Raw genomic sequence first — 15000 nt, 5'->3', positions numbered from 1 at the left:
TAACATCCTCTTCCGGGCGTTTTTATTGAGAGCGTTGGTGTTCAGCTCCCATTTCAGGTCCAATCAATCAATCAAATCCTTTATTTAACCAGATAAGCATCATTGAGATTAAAATCTATTTTTCAAGAGCGATCTGGCCAAGCAAGGCAGCAGAAAGTTTCAACATAAAAAAGAACATCACAATAAAATACAGATAAAACATTCACAGCAAGCTCCAATTTCAGGCAAGTTATCAAACAGGCAAATGATCAAACACAGTTGCACTGTCCGAGGGAACTGAGTTCGTAGGATTTTAAAATGGCTTTGAATTCTCCGAGGGTGACCAGTCCTGGTAATTTTAGGTCCTCCTGTATCTTGTTCCAGGATGAAGGAGCAGCATATTTAAAAGCCCTTTTTCCCAATTCAGTTCTCATATGGGGAACATCCAGTGTTAGAGCAGCTTGAGAACGAAGGGCATACTTGTATTGCTTCATGCACAGAAGCACACTTAGGTACGAGGGAACCAGTTTAAGCAGAGCTTTGTGCACAAGAGAGAGAGCCATCGAGAAAATCGCAGTATTTGTAGAGATGGGTAACTTGCAATGGCATATAGGGTGCAATGGTGCACGATTTCCACATCCCATGACAAAGGCAGAATGGTACACAGTATCCAGCTTTCTAAGGTACTGATCAGGTGCATACATGTAAAGTAAGTCACCATAATCGAGTAGTGGTAAGAAGGTGGTCGAGATCAGGTGACTTCTCACTTTAAGTGAAAAACAGGACCTGTTTCTGAAAAAGAAGCCGAGTTTAAGCTTCAGCTTTGACACAAGTTTGTCTATGTGAGATTTAAACGTAAGGTTCTCGTCCACTGTAATGCTTAGATATTTGTAGGAAGCAACCCTTTCGATGTCAGTCCCTCCAGCAGTAACACGTGTGGGAAGATCAGCTGGGAGTCTCTTCCCATTTGAGAAGAGCATAAACTTTGATTTGCCAGCATTTAACACAAGCTTTGACTGAACAATGTCAAAGGCAGATTGCAAGAACTCCATCATTTGCACAACACTGGGAGATGAGCAATAAATTACTGTGTCATCAGCATAGAAATGGTAAGCAGCATTAGATGGTTGATACAAAGATCATTAACATATATGGAGAACAGTAGAGGTCCCAGTACGGAACCTTGTGGTACACCCTTAAGTACAGGGAGGAAAGAGGATGATAAACCAGCAGACTGTACACACTGCGATCTACCTGTCAGGTCATTTGAAAACCACTCTACAGCCTGTCTAGATAAACCAGTTTTATGTAGACACTTCGATAAAATGGCATGGTCAACCGTATCAAAGGCGTTGGATAAGTCTAGGAACAGAGCTGCACAGTATTTATTGGAATCCAGTGATTCAACGACATCATTGACTACTTTAAGAGTAGCAGTGATTGTGCTGCTACAGAAACCTGACTGGTTCTTGGAAAGCAGGCCATGTGAGTCTAAGAAATCTTCAGCTAAATGACTAATTGGAAAATGGAAATGGAAAATGAAAGAGCAGAAAGTCACAATGCCTCTTCAGACCATGGCCTGGGCTGTTTGATGATAAGCATGATTACAATGAAGACAGAAACCTCTTTAACCAGCAGGTGCCCCTGATCAACTCCTACTGTATGTAACCAGTCTGATGCAAGGACAGGTCTAGAAAACCAGATAATATGAGCTAAAATACCGTCATTTGACACAATGGGTAGTTGCTTGCAATATGTCGTTGTGGTTATATATGTCTGTGTATATATTTCGTTGTATGTATATGTATGCACACACACACACACATTCACAGAGTCTGGGCAGCCAATAACAGTAGACATTTCTCCTCTCAGTAGCCTCCATCAGGAAGTGGGATGTAATTGGTTCGGGTGAGGTCAAGGATCGGGGTGTGTGTGTGGGGGGGGGGGTTGGTTAAATGTGTTGAGCATATTTGTATTGGTGGACAAAGTGATGTGTCTGCTCCTGTATGACATCACTGTGTGTATGCGTACAACAGACAAGGTGTTTTGATATAAAAGAGCATGCGCACTAAATAAACGCCCCTTAACCTAGATGAAACTCAGTCCATGTGGTCGTGTCTATTTCTTCCTATGTCGAATGCTAATTACTTTGGTTGACTGCACACGTGGAGACTTCTGCTGACAAAAATGTCTCACGCAACAGGTTATGGGCCCAGTCAAAGTGGCCAAAGGAGGTTTAAATTGTTATTCGACGGCGACGAGAAAAACTTCGAGTTATGGGAGACGATGTTTTGGCGCACATGGAACTGCGTGGGCTCAGTGGAATTATCCTGGAAGAGCCGGAGATTCACCGTGACGACGAAGAAGCACTTGAAGAAGATGCAGCAAAGAATGCAGAAGCATATGCTGAATTAGTGCAGTGTCTGGATAATAAAAGTTTATCTCTAGTAATGAGAGACGCGACACGGGATGGAAGAAGAGCGTTGGCGATACTCCGTGAGCACTACGCAGGCAGAGACAAACCACGTGTCGTGAGTCTGTACTGTGAACTCTCCTCCCTCCACAAAGCAAGCAACGAGACGGTCACTGACTACGTTATTCGAGCAGAGACTATATTCACGTCTTTGAGAAGGGCCGAAGAAAATATCAGTGACGGGTTGCAGATTGCCATGGTGTTGAAGGGGTTACCGGACTCATTCAAACCGTTTGTCGTGCACGTCACCCAGACCGATGGCCCTCTAACGTTCGTGGAGTTTAGAACCAAACTCCGAAGTTATGAGAGTACTGATAAATACAAGACGAGGGACGTGGACGAAGACAACGTCATGAGGACCAGCGGGGCAACGTCGAGGACAAGAGGACATGGACGGGGGAAGATGGACCTAGCCGTTGAATGCTACACGTGCGGCAAAAAGGGGCATATGGCCCGAACATGCCCTAACGAGCCCCGAGCTAGGCGAGAGGAGAGACGATGGGACACGCCACACCGAGGAAGGGGGCGAGGGCGACACCGCGACCAGGTAAAGAAGGCTGACGGCGGCACGGAGGATGACACCACTACGTCATTCTTTTTCAAGATAAGTGACTGTCAGGCTGGAAATAAGAAGGGTCTTATGGTCGACTGTGGCGCCACGACCCACATGATTAATGACCGTGCGAAGTTCAAGACAGTCGATAAGGACTTTCGGCCGGAGGACCACGTGATAGAGCTGGCTGATGGGACAAAAGCGACCGGGATGGCGAAGATGAGGGGAGACGCCGAAGTGATTTTAATCGACAGCGAGGGACGGCGAGTGAAGACGAGGCTCAAACGAGCGCTTTACATCCCATCTTTCCCACATGAAATTTTTGCGGTGAAAGCGGCGACATCTAGTGGAGCTGTGGTTCATTTCAAAGATGGAGATGACTGGCTGGTGCATCACGATGGTACCAAATTCAAAATGGATGTGTATGGTAGGCTATATTACCTTAGTACAGTAGATGATGAAGATACTGATGAATGCAATGGTTGTCATGACATCCAGACATGGCATAAAATACTTGGTCACTGTAATTTTGAGGATGTGTCAAAATTAGAGAAAGTGGTTGAAGGGATGTCTATCAAAGGGAAACATGATAAGTCTAATCATAACTGTGAAGTATGTACACAGGGCAAGTTCACTCAAAGCAGGAAGAGACAGGCAGATGCCAAAGCTGAGGCGGTGCTAGAGCGTACATACAGACCTATGCGGTCCAATAGAACCAGCAGATAAGGACGGATATAGATATGCCATATAATTTACTGATGATTATAGTGGGATGATTTTTCCCTACTTTATCAAAGCAAAGAGCGATACACCAAAAGCTACTGAAAGATTCATAGCGGATATTGCTCCCTATGGGAAAATTAAGTGCATAAGATCAGACAATGGCAGTAGGCGGCTACGTGGCGTAGTGGGCAAGGCGCTCGCCACACAATCTGGAGACGCTGGGCTTGCCTGTTCGAGCCCAGCGCTCCACATTTGCTTTCAGTTTAGCTGGTCGTCCGTACTAATACACATTGGCCGTATTAGGGGGTGGGAAACTGATGGGTGGGGATCGGGCGTTGTGGACAGCGACTCCTACAGGTCGGTTGGTGCGCCTGCGCAGTAGAATTAGGAAGTGTCGGGGGCAGCGTGAGCCTCCCACACGTTACTCCTCGCCACTGAGAGATCGAGCTGCGCAGGTGAAAAGATGCGACTGCTGTTACCTCAAGTACCGGAGGGGACTTGTGCTATGTATGACTTAGTCCACATTGCAGCCGGCTTGTGGGAGGCAAGAAACAGCGTTCGTGACAGGGGAGGGTTGAATTGGATGATACGAAATTGGGATGGGAGAAAATATAGAAAATGGGAGAAAAATTGGATAAAAAAATAAAAATATCAGACAATGGCGGTGAATACACCGGGCATGAGTTCCAAACCTTACTTAGGAGGAACGGGATAAGGCACGAGACAAGTGCACCCTACTCACCTCACCAGAACGGAACTGCCGAGAGAGGTTGGAGGACATTATTTGAGATGTCTCGCTGCATGCTATTGGAGAGTAACCTCCCCAAGCAGCTATGGACACATGCTGTACAGACAGCAGCACAGATCCGTAACAGGTGTTACTGTAGGCGTCTAGAGCAAACCCCATACTGTGTTTTTACTGGCAAAACACCCAACTTGTCCAACATGATGATATTTGGCTCCGAATGCTATGTGTATAAGCAGGATAAGAAGAAGCTAGACTCTAGATGTGCAAAGGGTATTTTTGTGGGATACGACAAATATAGTCCAGCGTACAGAGTATTTTATCCTGAGACAGGGACGGTCCTGAAACATAGACTGGTGAAATGTATCACCAAGGGTAGCGCAGATAGTCAGACTCAGACAGGTTGTAGCATGGAGGATGACAGTTATGGGGACATTTTTCCAGCAACACCAACAGAGACACCAGCAGAGCCAAAAAGGGTAAACCATAGTCGGAGAAAGTCTGATGTGGGTATACAGCCCGAGAGTGTAGAACCTGTTGAGGCTAGTCAGACCAAGACAAACGGTACTCAAAAAGAACAGGGGGAGAGTGCACCACGCTATCCCACTAGACAAAGGAATCCTCCAGGATACTTAGGGGAGTATCAGTGTAAGGCTGAGTGTAAAGATGAGAACGAAAATGTAGATTACTTCTACAGGGTTGCTTATGGCGTACCTAAATCATACAGGGAGGCTGTGGGTTCTAAGAAGTCCAAAAAGTGGGCTGATGCGATGAAAGAGGAGATGAACTCTTTAACAGAGAACGAGACCTTCAGTCTGACCACACTGCCGAAGGATAAACAAGCAGTGGGAGGTCGTTGGGTATATACAGTAAAAGAAAGCCCAAAGGATCTGAGACTTTTAAGGCCAGATATGTAGCAAAGGGCTACGGTCAAGTAGAAGGTATCGATTACAAGGAGACTTTTTCACCGACTGCCAATATGACGTCTGTACGAGCAGTGATTCAGGTGGCTGTACAGGGGGATTTTATCTTACACCAAATGGATGTAAAAACCGCTTATCTCCATGCACCAATAGACTGCGAGGTGTACATGGAACAGCCCGAATGTTTTGAGGTGAAATCAAAAACAGTGTGTAAACTCAATAAATCATTGTATGGCTTAAAGCAATCGGGGCGAAACTGGAACAAGTTATTGCATGATCACCTTACAGAGAATGGGTTTGTGCAAAATGATGCTGACCACTGTGTCTACAACAGAGAGTCTGAAAACGAAAGGGTCATTCTGTTGATTTGGGTAGATGACCTACTTATAGCGGCAAATAACAACAGTTCGCTTAGTAACGTCAAAGAGATGCGGAAGAGGATGTTTAAAATGAAAGATTTGGGTGAAATCAAACACTTCCTAGGTATTGACTTCACACGGAGAGAAGGGGAGATCAAAATGAGCCAAACCAGACACATAGCAAAGATGCTAGAGAGGTTTGGCATGTCAGAGTGCAAACCGAGGTCAACCCCATGCGAGCAAAAACTGCATCTTGACAACGAGGGAGAAGTTATGGATTCAACAGGATACAGAGAGATAATAGGTAGCTTGATATACATTATGACATGTACTAGGCCTGATCTGAGCTGGGTGGTGAGTAAACTGTCACAACACTTAGCAGAACCAAAACAGCAGCATTGGGCTGCAGCAAAACACCTGTTGAGGTATCTGAAGGGTACTATAGATCAAGAGCTACATTACAGGAAAAGTGAGGAAAGCCTAAAGCTTGAGGGATACAGTGATGCTGATGATAGGAGAAGCACAACTGGATATTGTTTCAGCTTAACTGAAACTGGTCCAGTTATATCCTGGAAAAGCAGGAAGCAGCCAACAGTGGCGCTTTCAACCTGCGAAGCGGAGTACATGGCATTAGCGGCTACTACTCAAGAGAGCATGTACCTTGTACAGTTATTAAAAGGGGTAGACCGTAATAGCCCACATGTACCAGTAAAAATATACGAGGACAACCAAGGAGCAATAGCTCTATCCAAAAACCCTGTGTGCAGACAGAGAAGCAAGCATGTGGACATCAAGTATCACTTTATACGGTCTGCACATGCTGAGGGGAAGATATCTATACAATATTGTCCTACTGAGGACATGGTAGCTGATGTCCTAACCAAGCCTCTGACAAAGGCTAAACTTGACAAGTTCAAAGGATATCTGTTCGGGGAAGAAATGTGAATTGCAGGTGTAAATTGAACAATGCCAGAGTTATTTTTATTGATGTTGTTGATGGTGTTGTTGTGTATTTTGATGTTGTGTAACACTGTAGAGAGAGCAATCAACATGTCTTTGAGTGGGAGTGTTGAGCATATTTGTATTGGTGGACAAAGTCATGTGTCTGCTCCTGTATGACATCACTGTGTGCATGCGTACAACAGACAAGGTGTTTTGAACTTTTGATATAAAAGAGCATGCGCACTAAATAAACGCCCCTTAGCCTAGATGAAACTCAGTCCATGTGGTCGTGTCTATTTCTTCCTATGTCGAATGCTAATTACTTTGGTTGACTGCACACGTGGAGACTTCTGCTGACAAATTTCTCACGCACCAAAATGAACCAATTATAAATCCCCGCCAGGCGGCACGATATATCTCTGTAACTTCTGTGATGAATATCTGTCAGATGGTGACTGTGTTCTCAAGCTGTTTCTCTGGTTATGGTATTGTCCTACTTTGGTTTGCATCGTAAATGAATCAGCAAATGCCTGCCTTTAAAAATGCCTGCTGAGGCTGCACGAGATCAGATCAGATAGCTTTATTTTTGCATCTTTGTCATATTTCTCATACAAAAAAGAGCAAAAAACAAACAAACAATACACAAAGACACAGTAAAAACCTGCATAATAATGATATACCGGTATGAAAAAGGTGACAGTGCTGAGAGTGGTTAATATAAAAAGTGCAACAGTAGAATAAAATCAACGTAAAGTACTTCAAATACTAAATACATAAATATATACAATAAAATCTGAATGACTAAATAGTGTTCATGAGTCTGATGGCTCTGAGGCTGCGGTAACGCCTCCCGGAAGGCAGCAGTTGATCAAGCTGTTGTTGGGATGGCTGGGGTCTTTTATGATTCTCCGGGCCTTGCTGATGCCCCGGCTGTTGTAGATGTCCTCATTGTCCTGTATGCTAGAAGGGCAACATTCTCTGATCAGATGTATGTGGTCACGGTTAAATGACCAGATCAATGTTCCCTGCAGACTCTTTTGCCATATGTTGGTCCTCACATTGAACATGAACATGTGACAAACGGACACAACACGATGGCAACTCACACGAGTCCAGATGACTGGTGCAGACACTACCAATGAGGATGGCCTCTGAAATACGTCATGGAACATTAACGGGAGACACGACAACAGTACCTCAATCAATATGATGCTATCGTGTGTGTGTGTGTGTGTGTGTGTGTGTGTGTGTGTGTGTGTGTGTGTGTGTGTGTGTGTGTGTGTGTGTGTGTGTGTGTGTGTGTGTGTGTGTGTGTATGTTAGTGATGGTATTGGCAGATCAATATTGGCTGTACATTTGAACATTTATTTGCCTATATGCAGGGGAATATATCCCAACTCTATGCACCAATCAATATGATGCTATATCACTCTGTGTGTGTGTGTGTGTGTGTGTGTGTGTGTGTGTGTGTGTGTGTGTGTGTGTGTGTGTGTGCGTGTGCGTGTGCGTGTGTGTGTGTGTCTGTGTCTGTGTCTGCAGGGCTACAGGAAGCTAGCAGTGGGATACAGTGTTTACAGTCAACTAAACCACACTGGCCTTAGTGGTCTACCTCATTAACAGATATACCCCTGGACACACACACACTGGATGCTCTCTCTCTCTCTCTCTCTCTCTCTCTCTCTCTCTCTCTCTCTCTCTCTCTCTCTCTGTGTCCTGTTCCGCCCGCTCTCTCGCTCAACAGCGCTCATCTCCGGAAACACCCTGCCTCAGCCAACTCTACTAGCTACCTACTCTCTCTCTCTCTCTCTCTCTCTCTCTCTCTCTCTCTCTCTCTCTCTCTCTCTCTCTCTCTCTCTCTCTCTCTCTCTCTCTCTCTCTCTCTCTCTCTCTCTCTCTCTCTCTCTCTCTCTCACACACACACACATGCACATACTGTACACACACACACACTTACGTACGCGCACACACACACACCTATACACACACAGACTCTGGCAGGAGCACTCATTCAAGGGTACTATGACTATGCATGCACATCATGGTACCAAAGCACCTCAAAGGCGCTTAAAACAAAATTACAAACATCACAAAACAAACTGGTCAGACTACTACTTGACCTGAACCCCAGAACCCACCTCACCCCTGCCCACTTTGACAACCTAGGATGACTTAGAGTAGACGACAGAGTACAGCAACTTGCAATGGGCCTGGTCTACAAGATACACTATACGACCGGGGTGCCCATGTACATGTCAAAATACTTCCCAAAGGTCAGTGAATACCACAACCACTACACCAGAGGAAGCTCAACAAATCATGTTAAACCCAGATTCGGATCAAACAAGGGACTAAACACGTTTCGCAATTATGCCACAACAATGTGGAACGCCCTACCCAAAGCTGTAAAGGAATGTGAATCCCTGCCCACATTCAAAACCGCTCTTAAAGAGCACCTACGGGAGGCTGCAATTCGAAACTGGCCACCGTAAATGCCCAAAACCCCCACCACCTCCTAATAGACAGTCTCCTCCCCACCGCATGTATATATTCCCTCCCCGCCGTATGTATATTTCTCTCCCACCCACCCACCCCCTCCTAATGTACAGTCCCCTCCCCATCATATGTATATACTCTGTCAGGATCTAGGGGTAACAGTACTGTATATTTGAATACCGTTTATGTCACAAATGTATCAGTACTAAATACCTATATGTCCCTATGCCATAAATGTCATGTATGTTGTGTATGTCATAAATGTCTATATGAATTGAAAATGGGGGACCCTGATGGAAACAAGACAAACGTCTTTCTCAGGTCTGCATCCCCTTAACAATTGTATGTATTGAGCCGTACTGTATTGTACCCATTCTGCAATCTGTTAAATAAAGTTTTCATTCATTCATTCATTCACACACACACACACACACACAGCTGTGGATTTAGTGCTAAGAAGTAAAAGTCCTTCCTTCTCTAAGTAAAACCTGATCTTAAAGCAACACTAAAGTTTGGAATGTGTCAAAGTTAAATGTCTTGTTCTCCTCCCCACTGGGTAATATCTGTAGTTACAGTACCCCGCTGTTACCCCGCAGGCCCATAACACACTGTAAAAGAGGCAAGCGTAGGTGCTTCGAAAGAGTGTTCGTAGGAGCAACCGCGGCGGTGAAAGTAACGTGTTTCGTAACGATTTGGAGACGTGTCGTTACATCAAGGACTTTGTGCGCTAGGAGAGGAATAATTTATCTGAGACTTAATGAAACTTAACCAACATGCTCCATACCCTCCAGGGCCCCGTTCCTCGTACATTGTTTAATTAGTTCTGGATTAATATGACGTCTGCACGGTATCATATTATCTTGCTCATTTGCACCGTTTCTCGAATGCTGACACAGGATTGATTAGACAAGCATGGATTCAATCATCCGGGATAACGGCCACGGACTCCCATCTTGGCATGGAGGGAACATGAGTAGATGAACCAGGAGGAATAGTCATACGATTGGCTGATGGAGGAATTATGGCCAAAGACCACCGACTGACGAAAGACCACCCACTGTCTCCTGGTTGAGTATTGACGGAAGTTATGAGGAAAGAAAGTAATCCATATGATGACCTGTAAAACTGCCAACACATCTAAATTGAGAGAATAATGCTTGGCAGACATTTGCAGATAATCTAAATGCATAATAAAATTCCATACAATCTAGTAGGCCTAATAGTAATAGCACCACTATGCTACATATTGTAGAATGAGTCAATTTATTTTTAATTTTTTATTATTTATTGACCACCATTTTCGTAAATTTTATACTTGAAGTTCCCACATTAACTAATACATTATTTACTGTTAAAAAGTTGTAAGAATTAAGTAAAGGATCTTAGTGATTTTCCCAACATGTTGCCTAATTCTAAAAGCTTTCCTGATTATAATAAGCTATTTCATCTATTGGCACTTGACTTAATCTAAGCATGGGGCAGACATTTGTGTAAATTAGTTTGGGATGAGGTAGGATCAGACTGACAGGGTTCGCACAAGGCCCTTGAAGTGCTTAAAGTAAAAAAAAAAAAAAAAAAAAAGCCAAGTCGTGGAATTCCTTGAAAACAGCCCATTTTTAAACAAGGTGCTTAAAAAGTCCTTGAAATTCAAATCAACCATTCGCATTGAAAGTTTTGTTCATCCATGATAAAATTGTTCTGAATCAAGAAATAATTTTTTTAATCTAAAGTGTCGGAAATTGGTTTTAAGCCATAAATAGCATTTAAAAGTTAATTGTATCCTTTTTAAATGACAAATAGTGCTTGAGAAAGTACTTGAAAGTCTTTGAATTTCATTTTGCACTGTCTGTGGGACCCCTGGACTTAATTACATTGGGAAGTAATTTAAAAGTAGGCAGGAATAGCGACTGGTCGACTGGGTTCTGGATCCAGACAAGGATACAATCTAATCCAGTAAATAAACCTGCCTTTTTGCAAGTTTGAGCTGAAGGTTAAAATGTAAGCTTGCTTCAAGGAACTGAAAATCCCAGGCTTATGTGAAACTGTCAACGATCTTATCCAGCAAACTCAGTTATTCACATGCGAGGAGCCCAGGCATTTATATACAGTTATTGAAAAGATCCAAAATGTGGAAATGAAACTCACAAACTATCCAGAAAGAAAATATTTGTATTCAGTTTTATTCAGAACTCTCCCCGCATTCATCCAACCATGTTATGCAAAAATATCTATGTACAAAATACATTCAAATTCACTTGTTAAAAAGAGCATTAAGAACGACAAAAAAAATCATTTACATTATGATACAAGTCACATTAGATTGACAAAGATACGATTCTGTAAACATTGTCCACAGTTCCTCTGTTCCAATTACAAACAATCCCGTCCGATGACAGATGCGCGGCAAACTAGTGTCATTGCATTATCTATTGGCATAAAGAAACATTACAAAATGAAAACACATACTCTCTAAAAATTAAATGAGAACTACGGAAAAAAATTACAACAAGACAATGAAATATAAATTGTTCGATTCATATGAATGTAAACACTTTGATGAATACAAAGTTTGTTTAAAAAATTATCACTTTTTAACAAAACAGAGGAAATGCAATAATTAAATGATAAAACGTTAAGCTTTTTATACTACCACTAGTTGGTCTGCTTGAAAATAACAGAAGTACAGCAGTTTTTTTTTGCTTTTTACCCCCCGTCACCAAAGTATATAGTACCTCTAGCTTATCTACTCTAAATCTCAGATTAATGGGATATTTTGTACAATAATCATTTCTGGGGATGCACTAATACCACTTTTAGAAGGCTGATACCGATTCCTATTGGCCAAGACAACCTATTCAATCAACTACTAGAGACTGATTGGACACAAACAATATGAAAAATATTTTAAAAGATCTTATTTGTACATTTGGATGTTAGTAGGAAAACATTTAGATTTCAACCCATAGCGCTATAATAATAGTGTAGATCCACAGTCATTGTGGTTGTTCCACCTGTTATTGCATATACTGCATGCAAACAAATGTAACTACTACTGCACCCCCAAAAGGAATTATAAGGAAAACGTACAAATGTGTTCTCTTTATAGTAGAGTCAGAAAGCACAACGAAGGAACGAACAGTCTTTTTTCAAAGTTTCAGACTGAGCTTGCTGTCAGTCATCTGACCTGACTTGACTCGTGTCTTTTATCACATACACACACACACACACACACACACACACACACACACACACACGCACGCACGCACGCACGCACGCACGCACGCACGCGCGCACGCGCGCACGCACACACACACACACACACACACACACACACACACACACACACACACACACACACACACACACAGACTGCATTGACTCACAACTGTAGTAACCATAGAACAACCCCCCCCCAACCCCAGACGCTGGTGACCACTGCAAATCAACTCTTAACCCTGGGGGAACCCTGGACGCTGTCCATTAGATGGACCATGGGGGGTTTACACCAGTACGTTGGCTTCCATTGTGATTGGGACAACCTTGTGTACTTGACCAGATTGTGTTTTTTTGTCCTTTCCAGTACGGCTATGATTACTCATCCAAACTGGCTCAGTAACTTCACTTCAGGATGCTAAAGCACTCTCTCTATGCAATGCCTCTGTCTTTCCGTCTCTGTTTTATCCATTAAAGCAGCACTGAGTAGTAAAAGAAAAGTATGATATATCTTTTGTATTGAGTATATAAAGTGTCACAAGAGAAAAACTGGATCCCTGGAGCACAGTTTGAAAGTAGAAATCTGATTGGCCGTGGTGTCTACCCTCCCACCACCTTTACCGTACAAAGAAGCATGCTCTAAGGGAAATGTTGGTTCACTTTGTTTCAAAGAAGCATGCTCTAAGGGCAATGTTGGTTCACTTTGTTTCGAAGAAGCATCCTCTAAGGGCAATGTTGGTTCACTTTGTTTCAAAGAAGCATCCTCTAAGGGCAATGTTGGTTCACTTTGTTTCAAAGAAGCATCCTCTAAGGGCAATGTTGGTTCACTTGTTTCAGACGGTTATTTTGGGGGGATTTGTGTCAAGATTAGGCAAAACTTTCAAGCATTTGCAACAAATTATTGTGTAGAGATAATTTTCTTCCCCCCAAAATGACCCAGTGCAGCTTTAAATCTTTGGTAAATGCTGTTTGCTCCACTCTGATTTTTGCATTATCTTCTGCCGCGGGAGTGAGTGGAGGGTAAGCATTCTATTGTACTTGTTACAGACGGCAAAACATACATCTTTCTCTTAATGCTATTCTATACATAGCATTATAGCATATATATAGTGAAGGAGCTATTTCCTGAAAAAGGGAAAACACATCTCTGTAAGCACTAGATTTAAAGAGGTCCTCCTGTATGACTGCATGTGATTAAATCTACTAATCAATGCGTCGACAGTCCTTTACTATTAAGTCGACTAAGAATTTCTTTAGTGGAGAACAGCCCTACTGTTCTATCATGTAATACTCTATCTAGGTTTGCGTGGTGTGTTTTTGTGTGTGTGTGTGTGTGTGTGTGTGTGTGTGTGTGTGTGTGTGTGTGTGTGTGTGTGTGTGTGATACAGTGTGTTATGGCTTCAGGCATACTGTAGTCAAATGAGAAACACTCCTCAGACTGAACTGTCCAGCAGAATCCATTGCAGCATTAATGTTCATAATAAAAAAAACTAAAATAATGATAATTATTTGACAATAAAATAGCTGATAATGATTCAGACATCAAAGGCAAAGGCAACAATGATAATGACAATAATGATTATTATGATGATGATGACAATGATTATGATTTGATGATGGTGATGATGGTGATGATGATGAGGATGATGATGAGGATGATGATGATGATGAAGCTAGCGTAAATAGTTGGACGTGGAGTTGGTCTCCTTGGTTTTAGAGTAAAAGTATTTTTTTTGCTGCTGATGATGATAATATTCATGCTGATATTGATTACGACGACACTGCAGATGATGAAGAAGAACAGGAGTCCGTTAGTCGATGAACTGAGCTCCGCCGTGAGGCACCATCTCCGTCACGCCCCACGCCACCAGGTTCCCCCTCCGCTCGCACCCTTGGCCCTCCCGCAAAGCCTGCTGGGATATCTCGTCCTCCGACAGCACCCTGTCCCACATGTTCACGCCCGTCATCTTCCCGGCGAACGCCAGCTTGGCGTCGAAGGCTCCGTCGAACCCGGGCACCCCGCTGGCCCCGCCCCCTGCCCCCGCCGAGCAGCAGCCGTTCCTCTCCTGCCCCAGCTGGAGTGAGCCTCCGTCGGGCACGGTGTGTCCCTCCGCCACCCCGGGCGTGGAGGCCACCTTCTTCCCGTCCGCCCACAGCGCGGCCAGGCCCTGCGTCGAGCTCCATGCCCCGCACAGGTGGATCCACTCCGAGGCTCCGCCCACTCTCACCACGCCCCGCCCCTCCACCAGGTGAGCCTCGCCGCCGACGGTGAAGAGAGCCGAGGTCCCGCTGAGGAGCAGCTGGATCTCGTAGGGGTTCCGGCGCGTTCCGTAGGAGAAGAGCATGGTTCTGTTGGAGACGCCGCTGGGCTTGGCCCACAGGCACACAGTGAAGGAGGACAGATGGGGACTTCAGGGACGACGGAGGTGAAGATGCGACGGGAGCGCATGGGGAAGAGGAGGGCCGTCTCGCAACCTGGAGAGGACAGGAGGAGAGGACAGGAGGGGAGGACAGGAGGGGAGGACAGGAGGGGAGGACAGGAGGGGAGGACAGGAGGGGAGGACAGGAGGGGAGGACAGGAGGAGAGGACAGGAGGG

The 15000-nt window shown here is 44.1% G+C and overlaps 2 protein-coding genes across 2 annotated transcripts in view; one reads left to right on the top strand and one right to left on the bottom strand.

Moving 5' to 3' along the window:
- veph1 (ventricular zone expressed PH domain-containing 1) overlaps nt 1-15000 on the top strand; it is a gene marked incomplete at its 5' end in the record, with an annotated part of 371113 nt that overhangs the window by 73331 nt on the left and 282782 nt on the right.
- LOC311239509 (pentraxin-related protein PTX3-like) overlaps nt 11355-15000 on the bottom strand; it is a gene marked incomplete at its 5' end in the record, with an annotated part of 40615 nt that continues 36969 nt past the window's right edge. Inside the window, 2 exon segments of the mRNA XM_084327819.1 lie at nt 11355-14801; nt 14804-14878. Of these exon segments, the coding sequence (XP_084183945.1) occupies nt 14215-14801; nt 14804-14878 (662 nt within the window). The 3' untranslated portion in view covers nt 11355-14214.

The sequence above is a fragment of the Notolepis coatsorum genome, assembly GCF_963971535.1.
Source record: "Notolepis coatsorum genome assembly, chromosome: 1".
Taxonomy (NCBI): domain Eukaryota; kingdom Metazoa; phylum Chordata; class Actinopteri; order Aulopiformes; family Paralepididae; genus Notolepis; species Notolepis coatsorum.
The sequence above is the reverse complement of the archived record's forward strand: the minus strand, read 5'-3'. Positions and strand labels throughout refer to the sequence as shown.